Source organism: Aythya marila, assembly GCF_965140915.1.
Source record: "Aythya marila genome assembly, chromosome: 5".
Taxonomy (NCBI): domain Eukaryota; kingdom Metazoa; phylum Chordata; class Aves; order Anseriformes; family Anatidae; genus Aythya; species Aythya marila.
The window spans coordinates 25,637,753-25,661,555 of record NC_139046.1 but is presented as its reverse complement, the minus strand read 5'-3'; the positions used below and the strand labels follow the sequence as shown (position 1 = coordinate 25,661,555).

The following is a 23,803-nucleotide window of genomic DNA, read 5'->3' as shown; positions in this document are numbered from 1 at the left end:
CTTCCCTTACAGCACACAAGGGTTTTCCCCTTCTCCCCCCTCCTAACCTTCTCCCCCCTCAGGGACGAGGGAAAGCTGACTCCACACACATTTCTCCCCGGCTGCCAGGAAGCAGCAGGGACCAGTCCTAGAAAATGCTCTCCCTCTCAGCATCACAGCTGTGGGTGCAAGAGTTTTCCCTGAAAAGAGGCTGCCTTCACTCCTGGCTGGAAAGGGCAGCCATTCTCTGAAGTTGATGTCAGAAATGGAAAAACCCTTCCCCAAACCAGGAATGATTTCTTAATGCCCCAGCAGGGACAGCTCCCTGGGAAAGCGCTGTTAGCACCACAGCTGAGACAGCTTCTGCTTTACACCTCCTTGATCTTTTTGCCTTTTTTCTCTCTTTCCAACCCCTTTCTACCCTTTGTCTCACTTTCATGATTTACAACACCCCACTGTTGTGTTGGGGAAAAACTGACCTAGCTCCAGCTCCGTACGTGTCCCTCTTGGCCCTTGCGTCATTTAGCAAATGCTGGGATTTCCTTGCTGTCCGTAAGGGTTCTGCTGATAGACCAGGAAAAGGATGACCTCCAGCCCTCAAACCTCATCTTTACTGGGAAGAGCCAATTCTGTGCCAGAGGGTTTGAGAACAGGAGAGTTCAGAGCCAGAGAAGCCTCAGCTTACTCTCACCAGCAAGTACCCGGCTGCTTACACTGCCCTGGGGAGGCTGCCGCTGCCCAAGGCCTCACCCCAGAACCAGCTCACCTCAAACACACCCCGCCTCGCAGTCGTTGCCCAGTTTTATTTTGTTTAAAATCCGCCGTGTTAAATACTTTTAGTTACAAGTTCTGTGTAGAGAGGGTACGAGTAATAGACTCCGCAGGCACTAGCAACCCCCTCGCCCCCCCCGTACATGTGTGCGCTATTGGATTAAGGACTGCCCCCCACCCCCCCCCAAAACCAGCAGCCTCGGGCTGGGATACACCTTACACTTAGAGGCCTGCCCCCCAGCTCCCTCCTCGCTGGAGGAAGGCCAAGCCCTCGCAGGCAGGAAAACAGCAGCCGGCCCCACCATCGGTGCGCTGTGACACAAGGCCAGCTGCTGGGGGCTGCTTCTCAGCCGAGTGTTGGGCAGGTCATGGTGAAACGGGTGCCCCCCACCCCCAGGAACGGTGTTAACCCCCCCAGAGATTGTGTGCTCTGTCCCCCTGGCCACGAGCGTTCTTGGCCAGGCCGGAGAGAAACAAAATCTCCACGGGAAAGCAGGGGAGATGTAACCGCTGCGTTCCTGTCCGAGGTGGGAGTGTAACCAGGGCACTGCCAGAGGCATGGCACCTACCTCAGCCCTGCTCTGATCAAAAACTCTGCTGCAGTCGGCCTGGGGGACCCCAGGCCGCCCTTGCAGAATTGATGAGTGAGTGTGAAATATTTTCAAGCAAAACAGGGACAGAACAGCAGCCTTTCCTCTCCTCCCCCCTCCCCAGGAATCTCAGTGCTAGGAAATAAAGCTGAACCTGCCTCGGAGGGGCAGGGAAGGGTACCCTAGCACAGCAGCAGCAAGCATTTTCCAGTGGTATAGGACAAGCTAGAGGTGAGAGGTTGGTGCCACGAGGGAGAGGACGCCCTAGAGACGGTTCTGGAAAGGCAGTGCCATTCAGTGGGTGGCCCACCGCACAGCAATCCCCGTGAGAGACCGAACCGTCCTTGAACAGAACAGGGAAGGAGGTAGGAGCCATCCTCGCCACCCCCTCTGGGACACCTCCGACCTCAGGGGAGGGAGAGAGACTGGAATGAGCCCTGCCAGTTCCCCAATGCCCTGCGTCGCCCCTGCTGGTGCCGCGGCCCTGCCCTGGGGGGGTGGCGTGGGGGGGTGGCTGCTCTACAGGTCGAGCAGCAGCACGCGGGGATCCTCCACCGCTGCCTTGATCTTGCGTAAGAAAGTCACTGCCTCTCTGCCGTCGATCAGCCGGTGATCGTAGGTCAGTGCCACGTACATCATGGGCCGCACCTCGATCTGCAGGGGAACAGCGAGACGGGCGTTAGCGTGCTCAGCCCTGCTGCCTGCCCCAGGCCCTCCTCGGAATTTGGGAGGGCCTGGCTTTTTCCTATCCTGAATCAAGAGGCTTCTGGGTGCCTCCTGCCTGGCACTGCACACCACACAGGACTCGGTCCCTTCCTGGACAAGCAGATTATTCAGTTGTCCCCCTTACAGATACAGCACAGCCCCCTGCACACCTCAGGCAAGTACCAGTGCCAACCAAGTAGCTCTTCACCCATTAGCCCCACTCCTCCTTCACCGTAAAGCCTTGTAGAAAGTAACATCATCCCCCTTGAAAAAGCACGTGGGCTGTGGTCCTCAGCGCTCTGAGCCCTCTGAAACCTCCTGTGCAGCTCTACTTACTTTGCCTCCAACAGCCACAGGCCTGTCAACGATGGCATGCATGCCCAAGATAGCAGACTGGGGTGGGTTGATGATAGGTGTCCCGAAGAGCGACCCAAAAACCCCTCCGTTGCTGATTGTGAAAGTGCCGCCATCCATGTCTTCGATGGCCAGTTCGTTCTTCCGTGCCTAGAGGAAAGGCAAGGTCTTAGAAAGCCGCTCACATCACAGGACACAACGGACAAGGGTTTGGATGATCGCCCTCTCCAGGAATAAATGCTGACAGCCAGAGCTTCGCTAACTAATTTGTTCAGCTGAAAACCAGCATAAGTTACTGGAAAATGCGTTCTGGTTTTAAACCTGAACAGTGCTGTCTTTGGGGAAGGATTTTCCTGCCTTGGATTCCAACTCCTGTTTTTGCAGGAGACTTCTTATCCCAGGGGAGTTGAGCCTTGGCCTCCAAAGACAAAGGTGAAGACACACCGTGTCGCTAACACAGAGCTGCCCTTCCAGAAGGCCTCAAACGAGTAGATAGATCTGTCCTGTAAGGTATGGCACGGCCGCAGCTGTAACTGGATCGCTCCCCGCAACACAACTCAGTGTGTTAGAGGTCAGAGATGACACCACACAGGGACTGAATCAATTCACGCCTGTCCAGCACCCTCAATTCCTTCCATTCCTCCCAACTGTCTCCAAAACCACCTCCACCTTCACTTACCTTCTCCCCCAGCTCGTAGATAGCTCGCTCTATGTCAGCAAAGTTCATATTTTCTACATTCCTAACGACAGGAACCACAAGACCCTAGGGGGAAGCAGAGTGCACAATCAGCAAACTCAGGGCAGTGACAAACAGAGAGCTGCCACCGGGCAGGAGCCTGGCCTCAGCCCACAGCAGGTGGTTGGCACCGCCGCCTCGCGCCCTGCCAGCCTGCCAGGAAACCTGGCATGGCACCCTCAAAGGGCCCGCAGAGTAAATCAGACTTCATCTTTGTACAGAAACCCGTCACACAGCCAGGACTGTTCATATCCCAAATCAACATCCATAAAAGCAGGTGAGACAAACCAAACCTCTGCCTTACAACAGAGACAAATCATTCAACATGTGCATCTCCATCCCATACTCTCCCTGGACAGGAAAATATCTTTGAAGCAGTAATATAATTTACAAAATGGTGGGACAGTACAGTAGGGTTAGTCCAAAGACACACCTAGATGAGCAGTTTCATCAGTTCCTGCTGCAGTGGGGCTCAAAGCTGAGTCGACTCAAAGCGAGCCAGCACCCATCCTAAACCCGAGGCTGCAGGGAACACGGCCAAGGCATCCAAGGTACCTACCCGGGGAGTTGCTACAGCAACACTGATGTCCACATAGTCCCTGTACACAATCTCTTTGGTCGTGTCATCAATCACTAAGAGAGAAAAAAAGGAAAAAGTTGCGTTACGGATACAGCACCCCAGATTGAGAGCTCAAAAGGCCAGAAATATCCATTAAATCCTAACAACTTGCTCATCTCTAGCACAAGTGTAACTCCAGAGAATACTGAGCCTTTACTGCTCCTGCAGGAGAAGTGCCAGGACAGAGCTTTGCTAACAGGGCTCTTGGCAAGGTGTCACCTACCTCTGTAAGGGGCATTAGCAACATCAGGTGGAGCCCAAAGGACTCTGTCCCCCTCTTTCCTGTGTGTTTGACTTGCTTGCCCGAGCTATTAGCCCTGCCTTGGACTGGCCCACCTTGCCCTACTCACTGACAAGACGTGCAGCTCACCAGCGAGGGTCACCACTCACCTGCATTCACAACGGGCTGGTCCTGCAGAGCAAAAGCTGAAGCTTTCACAAAAGCTGACATGAAACCTAGTTTTAGGTTGTGCTTTTTCAGGAAGGGATCCTTGTGTACAGCTCTCATCTCCCGGATGTTGCTGCAAAACACAACAGTGGTCAGCAGGGAGTGCAGGAAAACATCCTTCCCTCGCTCTGTAACAGCTCTTGGTGTCACCCCAAGGACTGCAAACCTGCACTACCAACAGGCAAAACCCCAGTCTCCTGAAAAATCCTTCAAATGTCACAGATGAAATGGGCTGAGGGTGGCTCTAAGGCCCCTGCCAAAGGATCTAACAGGAACTGGTCCAGGACCATAAGCTCAACAGGACAGGTTTAAGCCGCATGAGCTGCACGGCCAGGCACACAAGCAAGATGAGGCATGGTTTATTTCCTGCTGGGGCCTGATGAAGCTGCAGACATCCCTGCTGAGCCTCTGGAGCCACCACTGCTGGCACCAGCACAGCACCAGCAGATGGCAGCTCCAGCTGTGTCAGGGCTGACCCCGAAGAGTGAAAAAAACAGGAAATGCCAGGAGAAGGAAAGATGCAGGCAATGAAAGAGGCAAAAGACTTCAACCGCTGCACAAGCCCAGTGCCAGCCAGCACAATAACGCCTCTGAACCCCACTCTCTGGCTCCAGGAGTTGCATGACTATAAAAGAAGCCTTCCCAGATGCTATGTCAGCAGGGGCTAGTTCACCCACAGTCCTCAAGCAAATCAGTTGTGTTTCCCCACTGCTCATGTTTATTAGAAATGAGAACATTTACAAAAAGTCACCCAAGCAGTGGCCACGAGCTCTGCCTCTTGTAGGCTAATCCAGATGCTGTGGAATTGCATGGTCCATCCCTCCCGCCTCCAGAGACCTTAAGTCTTTGAAGAGACAGTTTCAGCAAGGGGCAGGGGTCTTTGTGGTTTAGAGTGTTTGTTTTCCTGCACCTAACCTCGTTTAGGGCTAGGATTACTGCCCAAAGACATTAGTGCCTCCCAAGACACGAGGGCTGCAGCAATGAGGAGGAGGTTTGCTCTGAAAGTGGCTCATTAAGGCTTCCTCCTTTCAGACGCTGCCCCCCCCACGGGAAGCAGGAGGCCCCAGCTCAGGCCCTCACGGGCCCACAGCGCAGCAATCAATCCAAAGCAGATTACCAGATGCAACGAGAGCCCCAGGCCAGCGTAAAGCGACACCTCAGTGAGGCTCATAGAGGAGATAAAGCTGCAGCACTTCCCCTCCAATCAAGACTATTTTGCCAACCTTATTGTTCTGAGACCCAAATATTTACATGTTTTGTCTTAAGGAGCAGAGTAGGATTTCACAAGGCAATTTGATTTGGGCACAATTTCCCCTTAATGCACTGTAACCTAAGCTGCCCACCCTCCAAAGCCATTAGTGTGCTCAGCCCGTGCAAGCACTTGAGTCAGAAGACCCCCACCTGCCTGGAGGGGAGGGGGAAGGATGTTGGTCTGTCTCTGGGAAGCTGAACCAGCTGACAGCAAGGGCCTCCGACCTGTGTAATGCCCATCTGAGAGGCTGGCGAGCCCAGGAAACCACTTCATGGGAGGCCAAATATGCCCAACTCCAAAAAAAGTAAGCTGGTGGAGTGGCAGGAAGCAGACGATGCACCTTGGTGTCACCTAGGTGCCACAAGTGACACCAGTTACTCCTCTTCTGCTCAACATCTACCTAAGCTCAACCAAGAGCCACGTAGATGAGGAATTGAGCTGACCCTTTAACAAGCAGCAGATGACTCCCAAGGAATGAGAGACCCTCAGGAAACTATGCACCCCTCCTACTGCAACACCGCCACAGCCCTCATCTAAGGAAGATGTCCCAACAGACACGTTGTTGGTCTCTCCAGAGGGGATCAGTAAGGTCTTGCCTGCTATTTAAAGCCAACCGCCTGCATCTATTTAACCCAATGCAGGGCAAAACAGAAGGTCTGCTCCTCACCTCATATCAATCTCATTGAAAGTGGTCAGCATGGCACAGGTATTCTGAGCCTCCTTCAGCCGCTGCGCGATACGCTGACGCATCCTGTTCATTTTCACCTGAAAAGTGAACAGAAATAAGCAGAGGCTGACTCAAGTTCATCCAAAACACCCAAGAAACTCAAAAAGCTCTACTTCTTGCCACCTTGTTGGCCAGTAATCGGGTTAAGGTTTTCACCTCAGGACTCCCTGAGGAATACAACAGTTGAGGAGCTGCCCATTCAGACCCGTGTTCCTCAAACTCCAAGCATGGTTAAGTTTCCAGCACAAGGCTAATATGAGAAGAGCAAGACAGCTATAAAAGCAGGCTGCTCAATCCAATTTTCTTAGGAATGCACAAAGTATCTGTACGTTCTCCATCAGCACAGCTCAGGACAAGACTTTTGCCTGGAACTGAGACCAGACCTGGCTTTTTCTCCACCCCACCTCTAAGTGGTGCCCTCACGCAGAGCATTCCCCAGTCTGTGACAGCTCTGCCAAGCTGGGTGCCAACAGGTAGATACGGACCCAGCCCCAAGTTCACAGCTTGTGCCAGAACAAGGCGTGACCCCACAGCACGAGCAGCTTACCCTGTGCTCTGATCGGGCACCTTTGCTGGGCGCTGCCTCCCCAGGGGGGGCTGCCACTGGAGCTGCAGCCGGCTTCACTGCAGACACTGCGGGCAAAGAAGGCATCAGTCAAAAAGGGAAGGCAGGACCTGGAGAGAAAGCCCTGAGGCAGACAGCCTGTTTGAGCCCCGTGTTAAGCAACAAGGTGCGTAACCAGCTGCAAAGTGGGCCAGGCGGATTCCAGGCATAGCTGAGTTCTCCAGCCTGGAGCATCCACAGCAGTAACACAGGGAAGCTTTCAGGTTAAGTGCCAGCCTGCTAATTGCTTTTAGCCTTACAAACTCTCCTCAGGAAGAAGAGGCTTGACAAGAGAAGAAAGCAGCTGTTGCCTCACCTGGTTTGCTGTCGATGGGCTGAGCTGACACAGGTGGCACTGGTGGCATCGTAGTGGGAATTGGTGCTGCAGCAGGGGGAGGAGCAGCTGCAGCTACAGGTTCAGGGGCTGCAGGAGGAGGAGGGGCTGCTGCTGGTTTGGCCTTGGCAGGAGCAGCTAAAAGACAAGGAAGAACAATCATCATAACAGCAACCACGCTTTCTATAGTCAGGCATCTATGAGTCCAACCAACCTGATAAAAGTTAATCCTCTGATAGATTGCCTTTATGCTCTCAACACTAGAGAGCTGCTAGGAGCCCCCCAAGAGGATCCCGTGGGGTTTTACCTCATCAACACCTTAGATCTCCTCACCGTGCAGGAGACTGGATGGCAAAGAGAAGAGGGTGGAGAAGGGAGTTGTGTCAGGGGAATTCTCAGCTAATTTTAGCCTACTGCTGCTATCTCCTCCAGAGGGAGCAAAAGGCAACTTTCCTCCTCAGAAGAGCTACAACTATGCTTTTTCTTTTTTTTTTTTTTCCAGCCACTCACAGAGTCCTTCCAAATGCCTGGCTTCTGTCTTCAGAAAAAGACAGGTTGAATTAGGAAGGTCTGTGCAAGTTATACATGTCTGACTCACCTCCAGTTTTCCTGAGTTTGAACAGAGGTGTCCCCCCTTCCACTTTGCCGCCGTCAGGTACCAGAAGGGCTTCAATCACACCAGCTGCTGGGGCTGGGACTTGCACCGATGTCTGCAAAATGGAAAATCTTGAGATTCCCCCAAATACTGGATGGGGAACAAGTGCCCAAGTAAAGATGCTGATATGCACAGACACACATTGTAATTTGGCACAGACAGCACCTCTGTCTTGCACCATTTCCACCAGTTTGCACAGCCTCCACTGGGACTTTGTGCCAGTACTTGGAGCCATAGGAGATGCTGGCAGTAGAACGCAAAGCCTGATCTTCCTGCTCCAGGGTACAATGCAGAACTGATTGTACTACTGCCAGCATCTTCCTGACAGCAGCACTGGAAGCAGAACGTGGCAGGGAGTTTTAGCGAGAACTTCAAAACCTAAGAGTTCTTTAAGGAGTGAGTACATTTAAAGGCTGGATATAAAACAGTCTGAAGACATCCCAAGGCTCTGCAGATTTCTGTTTAAATACAAACAGGTTTTCAAGCTTAAAGCACTCAAGTGGGAAGAAGGAGTGGAATCACAGCTCCCACAAACATCAGCACCATTGATGCTTATTCAAATGCATGAGGAGGGAAGAATTGTCAAACAACTCTCACTCAAGGCACAGCCAAATTTCATACTAAGTGAGAAAAGCTTTTCTCTGTGAAGGGAGCAGGAGAGACAGGAGAGAAAAAAGAGCAGGAGAGGGCCTGCAGGCTCGGCTGGAGAGGAGCCATGCCGGGTGCTCACTACAGAACTAGAAAAGTTTTGGTCCAGAAGACTCCTACCTTGTCTGTTTCAATCTCACACACCACTTCATCTTCCGCCACTGTGTCTCCAACAGCTGAATGACAGACATGAAGAGCTCTGTGAGGAAAGAGGCTCCAGCCTCCCCTTCTTAACCCACAGCCGTCTCCCACTAGCCCAGAATTTTCTCATGCTGGTTCTCCACAACTTCTACAGAAAAGTCTAACTCAATCTGCTCAGAGCCCATTCCCAGTTTAACCATCTCCCTTCAACATCACCCAGGACAGAGGTAATGAGGCAGTAACTGCAAACCAAAATTAACCTTAACTGCCTCGTTTGTCACAGGCTGAAGGACACAGAGCAGGCTCTCAGCCAGTGAACTGCAGCCCACCCCTGAGCTTTCCCGTGCAGAAGCAGTGGTGCTGAGAATCGCAGGGAAGAGGTAAGTCCTTACCTTTCTCCCACCTGACATCTCCTTCTGTGACTGACTCTGCAAAGGCTGGTGTGTTCACCGTCACCACGTCATCCCCTGTGAGAGAGGCAGACAGACAGACTTGAACGCATTCAGAGCTCAGAGCTTTGGGCACTGCTTCATTTTTGTCACCAGGACTCTAGTAGAGCTGGCAGGTCAACAGACATCAAACATTAGCCTTCTTGCTTCAATGCTGGTTAAGATCTGAACACGAGAGAAATTCCCACCTGGCCAAAAGTCACAGAGTGACAGAAATACCAAACGAGCTTTAAGGCCCAGAGACAAAAACTCAGCCACCCACTGGACCACAAGGATGAAAAAGGCAGCTTCAGCTGTTGTCAGAAGAGCAACAGATAGCACAGGAGTCACCCTGCTGACTCCTGACTTCTTACTTACTATGTACTGCTGTGGTTCTGAAGTAACGGACAGCGAAGACACTGGAGCTATTTACTCTGCAGAGAGAGAGAGAGAAAGATATGAACACGGAAGAAAAAATACTGTCTTCTAGAGGCTGCCAGAACCAGTTTCAAGCTCAAAATTTACATTTGCTTGTTTCACTGATTTGAAGGCTGCTCAGCTGTTCGTATGTATTTGTTCCAAGGGACTCCTACTTACTGGTTTGAGGTGCAACAATCCCACTGAGAAGCATGGAAATAATTCAGTTTACAGTCACTAGCGCTCTCAGAAATTCAGCAAGAACTGATATTTATGAAATCTTAATTTAGGGAGCCAGCCCAACAGATCTGCTGTAGTTTAAATACTGATAAAAGGCTGACCTAGCCATACGCCCAAGATGAGTGCAGGAACTGTATTTTACCTTTAGATCTGGACTGTCATGCCTACAGAAGTTGCTAGATTGCTCCAAAAAAATAGAATGCATCATTAATTGCCAACGTCAACACATCCAAGAGACAGCTGTTTCCCTCCACCATGTCCCTTCACAGGGAGCTGGCAATCACAAGCGTTCAAAGGATGTTTTTTTATACCTACTCACACCGTATTTGGAAAACCCAAAGTAAAAATGCTTTAGCTTTCCTCCAACACAAGCTGCTTGGTGCAAACGGACCCGGGTTTCAAGCTCTTATGCATGCATTCCTAAGGTAAAAAATATACTTGGGGAAATAAGCAGACTACCTCGGCAGTGCAAACCTTGTAGTGTGACTAAGAGCTCCCCAAACCATCACACTTCTCCTGCAGGAGACCAGTGGAAATCCTACCAGGCTGCCAGCACAGAGCAAAGATTTATAGTCAGAGAAACACGGGGTAGAGACCAATTTATCACTGGTCTCCTCATTTCTGCCCCTACCCTACCTTGCAGTCTGCTTCCAGACAGACCTTATTTTCTTGCAACATGCCACAGTTCCTGACCTGCAAAAGCTGGAGAGCCCAGATTTTTCTAGGGCTGGCTCCACGCTCCTATGAAGTGCAGAGGGATTTTAAGGCAGCTGACTGTACTCAGCCTCCCAGTTTCCAAGTCTTGTCAGGGTTAGAGCAGCCTCTACATATCACAGCTTTCTGTGGATACTTACACGAGCTTCCTGCTGTTGGTGTAGGCCAGTCCCTGGCTGCCAGCCACACCTGTGAATGAGAACAGTGTTACCCCACGGGAACATCACCCAGCCCGCAGGTGTCCCTGTCAGCAAAAAATAAATAAGAACTGCAGAGGACACTGCTATCTACCCTGGAAGAGACTTGGGACTAAGAGGGGACATGGATAGAGGCACCTCAGCCAAGCTGCCCAGAGCCCGCTAAGAATGGTGGCCTTGTCTTTACTTCGATTTAAAGAGATGGGGAAAAAACAATTAAATCTTGACCTCAGAGCTAAGAAGGATAACTCTGAAGAAAAGCAAACAAAGCAGCAGTTACCCCAGTCAGAACAAGAAGAGATAACAGCGACAGGGGACACCTCCAGAACTGCTAAAGCCCCTGTTGCTGATGAGTTATCGCCAGGGCTAAGGGGTTCCTGACAGCAGCAAGGCATCAGGCCCCTATGAGGTGCTCCCAGGAGCCCTCACAACTGCACGGAAGGATAAAAACCACAAAAATGGGGTGGAGGTCCAAGCAGCAAGCCACTGGCATCCCTTTCTATTCACCACCTGGCCCAAGAACACTTCTTTTTCAAAGCTCACAATAGGGAAGCTCACAATAGGACTTGTCCGAGTGCCCCCTCCCAGCCAACTGGCATTCCCTGACGCTGCAAGTTTTGTTACACCCTGAACCTTTGCCTCTGTCAGGGCACTGGGCATTTTTCCAGGCTGATCTGAAAGAGAATCAGCGTAGCAATTGGAGAACATAATTATCTCAATTACACGGGGCCAGGAGGATTTATTGGATTTTTTAAAAGAGGTGGCACAACGTTGACACCATCCTCTAGTAAGGAGCCAGTAATCCTGGAACCCTATAACCAGAAAGGTGAGGAGATTTAACTGATTTCTCACAGCAGAATCAGTGAGTGATGTAATCCGCCACAAAGGCAGTACAACCAGCAAAAAGAGCTCTGGGAAAATGCAGTTTAAGTACTGCAGCACTTCCCAGGCATACGAGCTTTGACATTTCAGTGAGCATTCACCCATTGTTTCCGAAGCAGTTTATTAGAGAGCTGCTCTTTGCAGCAGCGTGTGTTTCCAGCACCGCAGCCCCTGAAATACAATGCTGCTGCTGTGAAGTCCTCACCACAGCCGAAGGGATCGGGTGGCATTACGCTAGGCAAGGGAGGCACTCACACGGGAACGCAGCGCATGCATTTCACCAACTGCTTCTTGGCTGCATGACTGACAGAAGTAACCCCCAATCCAGCCTCCTCCCGTTTTCCATAACCAGCTCTGTTCCAAGTAGCTTGAAAGGAAACAAAAATGTAAGACTCACCAGACAGCGAGCGTCTTGCCAGAGTGCAGTTCCCCTGCCGGAGAGAAGAGGAACCATCAGTATCATGGAAAGGAGGCCTGCCCCGGGAGGGCTCGGGCTTTTCCCAGGAGCAGAGACAGGACCCAGCAGGCAGGGCCCACGCCACCTTCCCACAGCACGCTGCGGGGAGATGGTGACAGCACCCGCACCCGTTTCCTTCCTGGGTGCTGCCCTGCGCAGTGACGTTAAGGCTGAGAGACCTGGGTTGCACTTGTAGCTCCTGCTGCTTTGACCTTGGCCTGCACACATCCCCCTGCAGGCAGGAACACATTCCTAGAGGCCCGTTCACCGAGCTTGCTGTGAATGGAAGGTCAAGGGTAGCTACTGGGTCCGATAAAAACCTGTTTTGAGATGTTTAATCCTCCAGTCACAGCATCTGACACCTAGCATCTGTTTTTCAGTTACTGGTTTCTCTGAAGGCCACGGAGCCTTTGAACTGCAGGAGGCCAGGACTCCCCTTGCTGGAACAACAACTCCTGCCGTGGGTGAGCCAGGAATCCCACCTTCTGGCGACCTTTCCCTTCACGCCCAGTAATCATTGACTGCACTCCTAGGTCAGCATAACATCCCTCAAAAGTAAAAGACGTTTCGAGATAACCTGGTTTCTTTACCTGCTGTTATTCGACCTTTCGATGGTATTGAACCTGCATATCTGGAGAACCTAGAAATTCTTTACAAGCCATAGGGAAAATCTTTGTAACCATGACTAAAATGCAGCTGGCTACGGTTTGGAACTGTGGCTGCTCAGCAGCTCAAAGCACCCTCATCCAGCAGGAAACACGGAAGATAAAAATCAGACTCCGTTCAGGGCTTCAGTTTCTGAAAGGAAGTTTGTGTAAAAAGCCCGATTTCAGCTTCAGCAGAGCAAGCAGGGTAGGCCAGAACTGATCTTAAATACCACAGATACTTTTGGAGATGTGGGGGAGCACAACCACCAAGGCCCAGGGAGATACTTAAACCTGCCACACCACCTACAGGGCTGCAGCCTGCACGAGCACCCCCAGCGAACGCTTGGCACCGTCAGAACAACCAACAGCTGCGGACGGGCCCCTCTGCAGCTCAGCTATCCAAACCCACAGGCAGACGTGGCTCCCCAGATAGTAACTGCGTTATCTACAGGCTGCATCCAGCTGTGCTGAGGACAAAAACAGCACAGCACGGCTGCTGAGCCCGTGGGGCCTGCCTCGGATGGTTACCAAGCCGTGTTGGGGTCCAGCAGCATCCTGCTGCTCCATCTGGTGCCCGCAGAGCTGGCCCTGCTGGGACCAGCATGACACACACCACAGTAACTCCATTTGGTCGGGAGCCCAGCGCCCCACGATCCCCAGCACTGTCCCAGCACCCGTATTGATCAAATCCTGCCCGCACTCCGCAGCGGCCCAGATAACGCCAGGTTAATGGCAAATAAAACTCCAAGCAACCCGAGCTCACCTCTACCCATTAATGTTTTCCCGGGTGCTTTATACAGTTGTAAAGGTAATCCTGGCATCCCAGGCTGTAACTTATTAAGAACGAGGCACAGCCTCAGTGAACGTTTACTGTATGGTTAAAAAAAACAGCTTAGAAGCTCTGGGCTAAAATAGAGGGCTGGGAGAAAACACATCTGCGGCTCTCTTCCAGGAGAGGTGCCAAGTCTGTGTTCCACAGTCACAGCAAAATTAAGGAAAAAATGAGCGCCTCTCTGCCCGTCTGCCTTCTAGCTAAGTGAGGGATGAGCTCTAACAGGAGGAAGCTGCTAATGAAAGACACCAAGGCACTTGTGTTCTGCAGAACCGCTGCGTGTCCATCCCTTAACCACAGAGTGCCACATGCAGCTCCGGGGTGCCCAACGGGGCTGTTTCCTGTCCCCTTTTTCCCTGAAGGGATCACTGTGATTGTACCTGCTCCTGAAATCACCTGGCATCTGATCCCAGAGCTTCTCCAGTGAAAACAGCAGCAGGCGGGTCTGGCTAGCTGGCGCCAGCGCTCTGGGTCACTCTCAAGGCACAGCATTCGCCTGGAGAAGTCTTGGGCTGATCTGCCACCACCCCACGCACCCGGCCATCAACTTTCCTCCCCAGCTCCACGTGACTTCCCAGAACGGCTTCCACACTGTGTCAGAGCGACCCCGGCACGCCGCATCCCGGCCACACCTTTACGGAGCTGCCTCCTTCCAGCAGGTCACGTCACGGTGACATGAGCCACGGAGAACACCTGCTAACAGGGCACCCTGTGTCCTACAAACCTCTCCTGCAGCCGTGCGAAGAGGGAAGGACCCAAACTCAACAGGAGCACACAGCTCACTGCCCAGGGCCACAACAGGAGCCCGGCTCTGAGGACAGCAAGGCAGCAATCATTTTGCCAGCCCGTTTCCCCACAGCTGCTGCTTTAGCAACGAGGCTGAGCACAAACCGTGGCCCCACAGAACACCTCAGCGTGTCTCTGGGGGTGCTGACATACCCCCACGCCGCACAGCACCCGGGCCCGGCCCTCCCTTCCCCGCTGCCTCCACGTTTCCCCCCCACACCCCGTTTTTTTCACTCAACCCCGGCGTTTTGGGAAGCTTTCGGAGCTCCCCGGCTCGGGGCCGCCCCCTGAGGCCACACCGGGGGGGGTGCGGAGGGCGCGGGGCGCAGCGCTCGGGGCGCGTCCCGGTGCCCTTGGCGCCGCCGTCCCCGCCCGGCCCGGCCCCGCCGCTCCCCCCCTCACCCCGTCACCCCCTCACCACCCCCGTTCCGCTCCCGCCCCGCTCCCGAGCCCGGTACCTGGCGCGGGGCTGGCAGCGAGCGGCCCAGCGGGCGGCCCAGGCCCAGGCAGCGGGCCCGCCACAGCTGCAGCATCGCGCCGGGAGCCGCGGGGCGGACGGCGGAAACTGGGCCCGGCGCGGGGGGAAGTGCGCGGGGAGGGGCGGGAGGAGGGAAAATGGCGGGGGGCGGGGAGAGGGGGATGGGGATGGGGACAGGGGACGGCATGGGGGCACGGGGCTCGGGTAGGGCGCTGCTGCTGGAGGTATCGGCTGCTCGGTCACAGGATCGACCCCCAAGGTCACCCGGCCCAAGCCCTGTCCTGACACTGGCCAGTGCTGCACTGAAGCACGTCGCTCAGCTCCGCGTCTCCACGGCTTTAAAACACCGCCAGGGGTGGTGGCTCCACCACTGCCCTGGGCAGCCCTCTCCAATGCCTCACAATCCTCTCAGTAAAGAAGTCTTTCCTAAAGTCCAACCTAAAACACCCCTGGCACTACTTTAGCCCGCTCCCCCTCGTCCTGTCACCAGGCACATCAGGGAACAGACCAACCCCCACCTCGCTACAGCCTCCTTTAATGTCCCTATAGAGAGCAACAAAGTCACCCCTGAGCTTCCTCTTCTCCAGTCTGAACAACCCCAGCTCCCTCAGCCACTCCTCATAAGCCTTATACTCCAGACCCCTCACCAGCTTCGTCACCCTTCTCTGAACCCGCTTGAGCACCTCCATGTCCTTCTTGTACAAGGGGCCCTACCCAAAAAACTCATTGCAATGTCCAAGAAGTACCTTGGGAAAGCCATGAAGTCTGTCTGGCAATCAGACATCTCTCAAGAAGCCAGGTCAAGATTACACATACACCCTAAATTTAGCCATTGGTTAATAATACATCATTGCTAAACTGCAACCTTCACAAGAGTCTCCTAATATAAGTTTGCAATGAATATCCTCAGTGTGATTTTCAAAAAAAGGTTGAAGAAAAATCAATAGGGTGTCGTCTCTGAGGCCTCGGAGATGTGCTGACAGCTCTAAAGCACTGCAACTGTGCCAGGAAGGCTCTCTGCCAGGGATTTCTCTGTGGTCTGCCTATAGAGGGCTGATATCCTTGAGCAAGGCCACCCGGTGTCAACTGCTTCTAACCACAGCCGCCTGCCTACCAAGTGAATAAAACAAACCTCACGGTGTTAGTTAGGCATGTAGAGGTGAGTTAAACAGAGACCTAGAAAGGGCAGAGGCAGCTCGGTTTTGTCTAGCTCCAGGGAACTTCCACCTGCTCCTTGCCTCCTGCACCAAACGTCAGGCAGATCGGTCCTGGGGGTGAGGTTGGGATGTGCTGGCAGTAGAAATGTCTCTGATGTATCCCACAATAAACAAGGTACTGAATTTGGCTGCATTTCTTATGTCATTCCACTTCCCAACCATTTCCTACACCACAGACCCCTGGTATCCCCACGGCGGGGGATGCTAGAAGAAACTGGGCACCTTCAGCAGGAGTTGGGTGGCACCTGGAGCTCCACACCGCAGGCTCCACTTACCTCGAGCCTGGTGTATTTGTGTTATCTCACCAACAATTCAGCACCCTGGGTCCTGGATGGGGTCCCAAGGCCAAACCACAGCTTCCCAACCCTCTCAAGGTGCTGCTAGGCGGTGGGACAGCCCTGCAGGGGTGCGTGGAGGGGGCTGGTCGCAGCTCTCTGGGCCAGAGATTGCCTCCTCGTGAGCCCCAGCTGCGACCAGCCCCTCGGCTGCCACTGCACAGCCCCTGGGATGGCAGAGCCAGGCAGGCATCGCCCAGCGAGCATTGCCCTGCTCTGCCACGAGAGAGGCTGGGGACTGACGGACAGAGCAAACCCAGCACCGGTGCCGTGTCTGCAAGCCTGGGAGGCAGCTGAGCAGGGTGGGAGCAGAAGGTGGACTGACCCCTGGATGTCCATCTGCATATTCAGGAGTCATTCCCAGCCGGTTGGCTGCCTCCAGCCACCCCACTCCCTCTTTAAAGGACCTGAGCACAGCGGGAGGACGCACCGGGGTGGCCTCTCCGGCATCCCACAGCGCCCAGCACGCTGTCCTCAGGGCTCCCTGTGCCCGGCCAGCCCAGGTGAGCGGGGCAGAGGGGGGCGAGCAGCTCGGGCTGGCGTCCTTCGATGGAGGTGGAGGGGATGGGGCAGCTCGGGGGGGATTTGCAGTGCTGGGAGGGCAGCAGGCTGCTCCGTGCCTGGCTCTCCCAGCAAGGGGTGGCTGGGAAGCCTGCATGGGGTCGCTCCCATTTCGGGGAGGACATGCCTGGTTGCTTTTCTGAGTAGCTTTGTTTTGCTCCTTGGTCTTTTTCTTCAGTTCAGAGGAGCCTCAGCTTCTTTTTTGTATTTCGAAAGGCAGCGCTGGTGAAGGCTGGCTGTAAGAGCACCCATCTGTTAACTCGGCAGGGAAAGGGCTCCATCAGTGGGAGCAGTTTGTGTGGGGCAGGACCTCCTGGGCAGGACATTTTGGCAGGGTCTGGATGCAAAGCAATGCCTGGAAGCCCCTCACCTTCACCTCCTGTCCTCTGTCCTGAGGCTTCCCGTGCCTGCAGCAAATTGCAGCCTCTCCTTGGGGCTGTGGTGGCTGGGGACTATGGGTTTTGCTCCCACTCCCCAGATCTGTGTAGGGAGGCAGCAGCTCAGGTGCTGGAAGGCTTAGCCAAGCTGAGGGCTCTTTGGCAGCTCTGAGTCTGTGGGGAATCCATTGCCCTGGGTTCCCAGGGCTGGAAATCTTCCGAGAAGGGAGCCGGCAGCGGCGCTGAGCTCAAAGCTGGCTGCAGGTCTTGGGGCGGCAGGATTGAAGCCAACACTTCCCTCTGCGCAGAGAGCTGCCTCTCCAGAGGATGGAAAATCATCAGAGAAAATTCAGAGAGTCCTGACAGAGGAGGGGAGCACAGTCTGCGTGGTACTGAGATGACAGGATGGTGATTTACAGGAGGGGCAAGCCCGAGGACCCACGCTGGGGTGATGAGTTGTGATGTGCAGTTTACAAAAGGTAGAGCTACTCTCCCGAACACCATCCTGGAGTAAAGGGCTGTTCAAAGAAGGGCAACCTGCTATAAAACAGTGAGTAGAAACATTTTCTACACTGCTCGGTAGCCTGGAGGACTTGCCGTAGAGAAAACAGTCGTGGGACAGGAGATGAATAGGGTTGAAAATTATCAGACATTTCTGGGCATAGGAAAAAGAATCTCAGGCACTTCAAAGATGCCTGGAGAAAACATAAACCGTCCTACCTCAGGTATGGAAAGCTACTGCTAAGTAACGTGGTTGATGAGGAAGCATCCCACAGGGATTTTTACACCATAATGGCCCAGGATATGAGCTTTCGCTCCTCCTTTTGTGAAGCTGTCAGAACAAGAGAGTGGAGGAGGTGGCTGCCCGCCTGCACTCAGCATGACAATTTTAAGCCTGGGGCTGCTGGCTCAGGACTTTCCTTCTTCCCTGGTAATCCCCATCCCCACCCCTTTTATTCCGTGTTTTAACAAGCCCCTGGCAGCCCTGCGCTGTGGTAGCCTCAGCATCCCAGCGGTCACACCATGCTGTCCCTGTCCCCAGACCCTTGCCGTGCCCCTTCCCGTGGGAGGCAGGTGCTGCCCATCTCCGTGTCCTCGGGACTCTGGCAGCTACGTGCCATGAATGCCTCCACCAGGGCTGCCGTCCCTGAGCCCGGGCACCCTGCCAGTGCCCAGGAGCACCTGAAAGCACCTTTGCTCAGGCACACCTGGAGGAGGGCTCTCTCTGGTGCTCGCCGCCCTCGTATCGGAGTCCACCAGCCCAGCTCTGTGCTCCCTTTCTGCTTATCTTCCTGAGCCCGTGCCTTGCACGTACTCCTGAGGCTCCCGTTTCCTTGGGGATAGGGGAGATGTTTTGTATTTAAAGCCATTGCAGTGGTTATGGAGAAGCTGAAGTCAAGGCACGGTGAGACAGATCTCCAACCCTTCCCAGGGACACGGCTGTGGTGCAGGAAATCCTCACATTCGGGGCCAAAATGTTTGAAGTGGGCTCCAGGCACCATAAATGCTCACTGTCAGCAGCTCACGTGTTTTACAGCACCTGGAGATTTCTGTGTCTCATTCCCCTGGGTTTTGCGAGGGATTTGGGATGCACTGGGAATTTGGGAGGAAGATCTGTGTCCACGTGCATAGAGGGCGGCTGTGTCCGGTCCTGCCGAGTGATGTTTCTTGCTCTTTCTTCAGCTCCGTGCCTCTCGCTGGCCGAAACCTCGAGCGCCTGGGCCGCCTGCCAGCCCGTCACTGGAAATGATCCCTTACCAGCTGCAGGGCAGCCCCCCAGTGTCCAGGAGGAAAGAAGACCCGATGGATGGCAGGAGGGGCCCTGAGCAGGGCAGAGACCCTGCCACCTCAGGGCACGGCCAGGGGCTGAAAACAGAGCCCTGTTTCCAGAGGGACCCTCTGTTGTCCTCTCCCGGCGTGTCCCTCGTGTCACAGCTTCTCAGCCACACGGTGGTGAGCAGGAGCCTGGACCCCTGCACCCTTTTCCCTTCCTCACGACCAGTGGGGCTGCCCCAGGGCTACGAGCTCGGTGCGCCTCCTGCAGAAGGAGCACAAGCCCTGGCTCTCCCCAGGACCCGTGCCCCAGCTCCTGTGCCCGGTGCCAGTGACAGGGAGCCGCTCTCAGACGAGCACCTCAGAGCCAAGCGGGCCAGGGTGGAGAGCATCATCCAAGGCATGAGCCTCCCACCGACCCCACAAGCCCCTGGCACTGGCGTGGAGGGAGGTGTGGGGCAGGACAGGGAGAAGGGCGGCGAGATGTCCTGGGAGGGCAGGAGGAAGCCGAGGGTGCCCCAGCCGCAGCGGGGCGCGGGGGTGGCCAGGAGAGGGGCACCCAGCGGGGGCAGCCCCCATGCTGCGGGGTGCCAGCAGCTGAAGGAGCAGCTCTGCTTTCTGGAGCAGCAGCTGAGGTGGCTTCAGGAGAGGTTCTCCCAGGTGTGTGACCCTGGGGACGCTGCCCAGCCCCTGGGAGGTGCTGAGCTGGCTGGGAAGGCTGGGGACAGGCCGGGCAGGGACGGTGCCGCTGCTGCCCGCCGCCCCCACAAAGCTGCTCCCTGGGGGAGCTCCCCAGGGGCGGACGGGCCCGAGGGGACGCAGGAGGATGAGGGGATGCAGGAGGACACGGGCGGCCTGCCCTCGGTGGCCAGGGTCCTCTCGCAGGCGCTGAAGCACGAGCTGGCCGGGGTGACGTCCCGCGTGGTGGACTCTGTCCTCACCAGCGTGTGGCCGAAGGCGGCCAGCCACCTCCTGCAGCAGCACCCGGGGCCAGGGGCGGCTGCCAGGGGGGAGCATTTTCCTGCTGGGAAATGCAGAAAATCCCTCTCTAAGTCATCCCCAGTGGGCGCGCTGGGCTCACCCCCACCTGAGGCAGCATCGCTGCCCTCAGGGAACAGCCTGGACCCTCACGGCAGCTCCTTCAGCCCCACGGCGCTCAGAAACCCCCACCAGGCACCCGGTGTGGGGTACACGCTGGGCTCGGCCGTCCCCTCAGCGCAGGAGGGCCGGCTGCTGGGCCAGCTGCTGGGCTACGGCCACTGGGGGAGCCCCCCAGCCCCACAGAGGTGTCCCCCCGAGGCCCCGGACCCTCACTGGGGAGCCCCCAGGCTGCGGCCGTCGGCAGTGAGGCAGCAGCGGTGCCCCCTGCCCCTGGGCCCCGGCGAGGCGGAGGGGGACGGGGCGCCCTTCACCCCCACCCACGTATCCTTTGGGGCCTGATTTGAGGAGATGGTTTGAGGAGATGATTTTGGGGGTCCCATCCAACTGGGCTGTGCTGTTTTATGCTAAATGCCAGCAGCCCAGAGGCTGTGGGGTCTCCATCCTTGGAGACCTTCAAAAGCCATCTGGACGTGGTCCTGGTGGCCCTGCTGGAGCAGGGGGTTGGTCCTGGTGGCCTCCAGAGGTCCCTGCAGCCTCAGCCGCCCCGTGATGCCAGGCGTGGGGATGGGTTTGGGCAGGCGAGCCCGGGGCTGCTGCGTGCTGGCTTTCCTTGACCCCGAGACGCACCCAGGAGGCGCTGACCCCTGGCCACCTGAAGAAGGCCAAGCTGATGTTCTTCTTCACCCGCTACCCCAGCTCCGCTCTGCTGAGGTCCTACTTCCTCGACGTGCAGGTAGCAGGGCTGCGGGGCGCCGGGAGGGACCCGTGGCGGGTGGGATTTTGGCGCTGGTTTTGCTGAGACGCCTTTTTCTTTCCCCTTACCCCCGGCAGTTCAGCCGCTGCATCACCTCCCAGCTCATCAAATGGTTCAGCAACTTCCGCGAGTTTTACTACATCCAGGTGGAGAAGTTCGCCCGGCAGGCCCTGCTGGAGGGCGTCGCGGACGCCGGAGCCCTGCGGGTCTCGCGGGACTCAGAGCTCTTCCGCGCCCTCAACACGCACTACAACAAGGGGAACGACTTCCAGGTGAGGGCTGCGGGCTGGGGCACGGGGCCGTCGGTGCCCACCCGCCCCGGTACCCCCCTGCCCGTCTCTCCGCAGGTGCCCGGGCGCTTCCTGGAGGTGGCCAGCCTGACGCTGCGGGAGTTCTTCAGCGCCGTCAGGGCGGGCAAGGACGCCGACCCCTCCTGGAAGAAACCCATTTACAAAATCATCTCCAAACTGGACAGCCACATCCCCGAGGTGTTTAAAGCCGTGGGGTGCTCCCAGGAGCTGCTCCGCAGTTGATCCGCCGTGCAAGGGGGCTGAGAAGTTTTGGGGTAACCGCTGGTGGCTGTGCCGGACATCTCCCGGGCACAGCTTCTGGCATCCATTATTCCAATTCCTCTCCATCCTAAAAGACAGCCTCCTGGGGTGAGGTCTGCTGCTCGCCCCAGGCACCAGGGTTTTATGCTGTGTGTTTTATTTGGCTGCTCAAAGCTGGTGCCAGAGAGGGGACAGAGGGAGAGGAAGCCAACAGCTTGGAGCCTGGGAAATGGCCGGTCTCCAGGCCCCGCTCCAGCTTCCCCCGGGACCCGGGACCAGCCACCTTCCTCCTCATTTCCAGAGGGCTGCAAATCAGGGCAGAGAGCCTGTTTTTGTTTATAAAGCAGGCTGAGGTCCCAGCAGTGGGCAAAGTTTGCTTGGCACGGCAGCCCAGCACGCCGTGCCCGCCCCGGCAGCACTCCTCGGGCCTGGTCCAGATACAACACAACAGCGTCCAAAGAAAACATCTGGTGAGTTCCAGCGTTTCAAGCAGCCCATGAGAATGGCTGGCCGTGCCTTGGGGATGTAAAACTGTGTGTCACGGCTGGCACAGACAGCCCCTTCCCCTGTGGAGATGAAGCCAGGCGGCGTGGCTTCTGGTGGAGCTGCCCAGGAGCGCTCACACAAGCTCTTCCTGCTGGCCTGTTCCTGCAGAAGCGTAAGCCAAAAGGACATCGCTGCTCCTTGTGGCTGGGACTGAGCGGCTGCTTTTCTACCAGGTGAGGTGTTTTGGCTCTCCTGTCCTAGCAGAGGAAGCGGTGGGGGAAGGCAGCACACCTGGTGGAAGGGCTGTGAAGAGGAGCCAGAGGAAGGCTCAGAGAGGGGAGAAACCATGCGACTGTGTACGGGCAACGACATCGCTGAGCAAAAGGCTTGGGGACAATAGGGCTGGGAAGGGGTCAGGACGGTGCTGGACGTGCTGCAGGGTGCAAGGAAAATCCAAGCATCAGAGCACACAGGGAGACCTGCAGGCTGGGTGCCTGTAAAGAAGCCACGTCAGGGCAGGATGGGTTCTCCTAAACAGGGGCAGTTTTACCATGGCCCTCTGCCATCAGACGTGGGGCTGGCCACATTTCCTGCCTGCGTTTGTATGTTAATTGCTTGAGGTTTGTATGTTTTACCACCCCAACTCCAAATTTACTCATTCACTTTTAAATAAATGCATAGTTGCGACTTTACATCCCTAGAGACCTATCTGTTAACTTTTCCTCTAATGTTTTACCTTGGGAATTTCATACATTTTGCTGGGGAAAAAAATAACACCACGAGAGAAGGGCTTACTGCTGCTGCCAGCATTCCTGTGGGGCCGAGCCACCCTGGCTAACAAATGTGCTCGTGTACACCCATAACCTCACCCAGAGCCTCAGGTCAATCTGCTGCAAACACAGCAGCCAGCAGGAGGATGAGAAACTCATCCCAAAGCTGATGGGGGCTGGATTCAAACATCCATCACCTGAGAAGTGCTGCTGGTGACCCCACGAATGACACGGCCATGCCATTCCTGCAGGCAGCGAGCACTGCAGAGCTGAAACAGTGCATCATATAGGCAAAATGGGCACCACCGGGACATGAAATGACAGCCTGGCTCAGGGAAGGCATTAACATATTTTTTTTGGGCTGTAGCTAAAGCATTAGGGGATGTAAGATAGAGGTTTAGTGGAGACATGCTGTTGGAACAGATCCCTTTGGTACACAGTCTCTGGGGGAAGCAGGTTCTTGCCCAGGTACGTCGCTTCCCTGCTCATGTGCGAGTTCGTGGGTGCCAGCGAAGCTGCAGAGGTATGGCTGCAAACCACTGAATGGTTGGCAGGGATCTCTGGAGGCCATCTGGTCCAGCTCCTGCTCCAGCAGGGTGCCCAAGACCACATCCAGGTGGCTTCTGAAGATCTCCAACAAGGGGAGATACCACAGCCTCTCCGGGCAACCTGTGCCAGCGCTCTGTCACCTGCAGAGCAAAGAAGTATCCTGCACCAGTCACCCTTTGGCTGTGAGGAGTATCTTGTATCACGTGTTGAGTTTTACCGAGGCAGACTTTCTATGGAAAAGGGAAAAAAACAAACAAACAAACAAACAAACAAAAAACAGGCCAGAGTGACTCTGCGAAGAAATGTGGGTACGGTTTGTATTTTCGTAGAGCCCAGTGGTGTCCGAAACACAGCAGGCAGTTTTCAAATGAAGACAAGCAGGTGCCTGCCACATGGGGATTTCTATTAGCAAAGTGTGTGTACTTACAGGGCTAGGGGGAAAAGGAAGAGATGTAGTGACTCCTGCATGTGGGTGGGCTGTGCAAGCTCCACAACTATCCACTGAAACAATGGGGGTAGTGCACTCACCTCCTGCTGACTCACTTTCAAATTTTTTAAAAGAAGAGTCCATTCTCTCCACCTATCCAAATGCCCGTGGTATGTACAAAAAAAAAAACCTACCCAGAGCCACCAGTAACTGTCTGCTCTGAGAACAGGTCCACAGTGCTGTCCTTCTACATTTGCAATC

The 23,803-nt window shown here is 55.1% G+C and overlaps 2 protein-coding genes across 2 annotated transcripts; one reads left to right on the top strand and one right to left on the bottom strand.

The window, feature by feature from the left end:
• Window positions 1-1,403: 1,403 nt before the first annotated feature.
• Window positions 1,404-14,732, bottom strand: DLST (dihydrolipoamide S-succinyltransferase). Its single transcript, XM_082762499.1, has 15 exons — window positions 14,622-14,732; window positions 11,839-11,872; window positions 10,503-10,551; window positions 9,370-9,425; window positions 8,956-9,030; window positions 8,543-8,598; window positions 7,718-7,829; window positions 7,102-7,257; window positions 6,729-6,814; window positions 6,122-6,219; window positions 4,145-4,275; window positions 3,695-3,768; window positions 3,079-3,162; window positions 2,382-2,549; window positions 1,404-1,994 (listed from the first exon to the last, which is right to left on the bottom strand). Exons 1-15 carry the CDS (start codon window positions 14,694-14,696, stop codon window positions 1,860-1,862), a joined length of 1,389 nt encoding a protein of 462 aa, XP_082618625.1. The 5' UTR covers window positions 14,697-14,732; the 3' UTR covers window positions 1,404-1,859.
• Window positions 14,733-18,877: 4,145 nt separating this feature from the next.
• Window positions 18,878-21,503, top strand: PROX2 (prospero homeobox 2; the record flags this gene model as incomplete). The annotated part of the gene is given in 5 exon segments (XM_082761204.1): window positions 18,878-20,326; window positions 20,637-20,768; window positions 20,770-20,796; window positions 20,798-21,031; window positions 21,107-21,503. Coding segments are annotated over 5 exon segments (2,028 nt in total). The 3' UTR covers window positions 21,293-21,503.
• Between the last annotated feature and the right edge of the window lie 2,300 nt (window positions 21,504-23,803).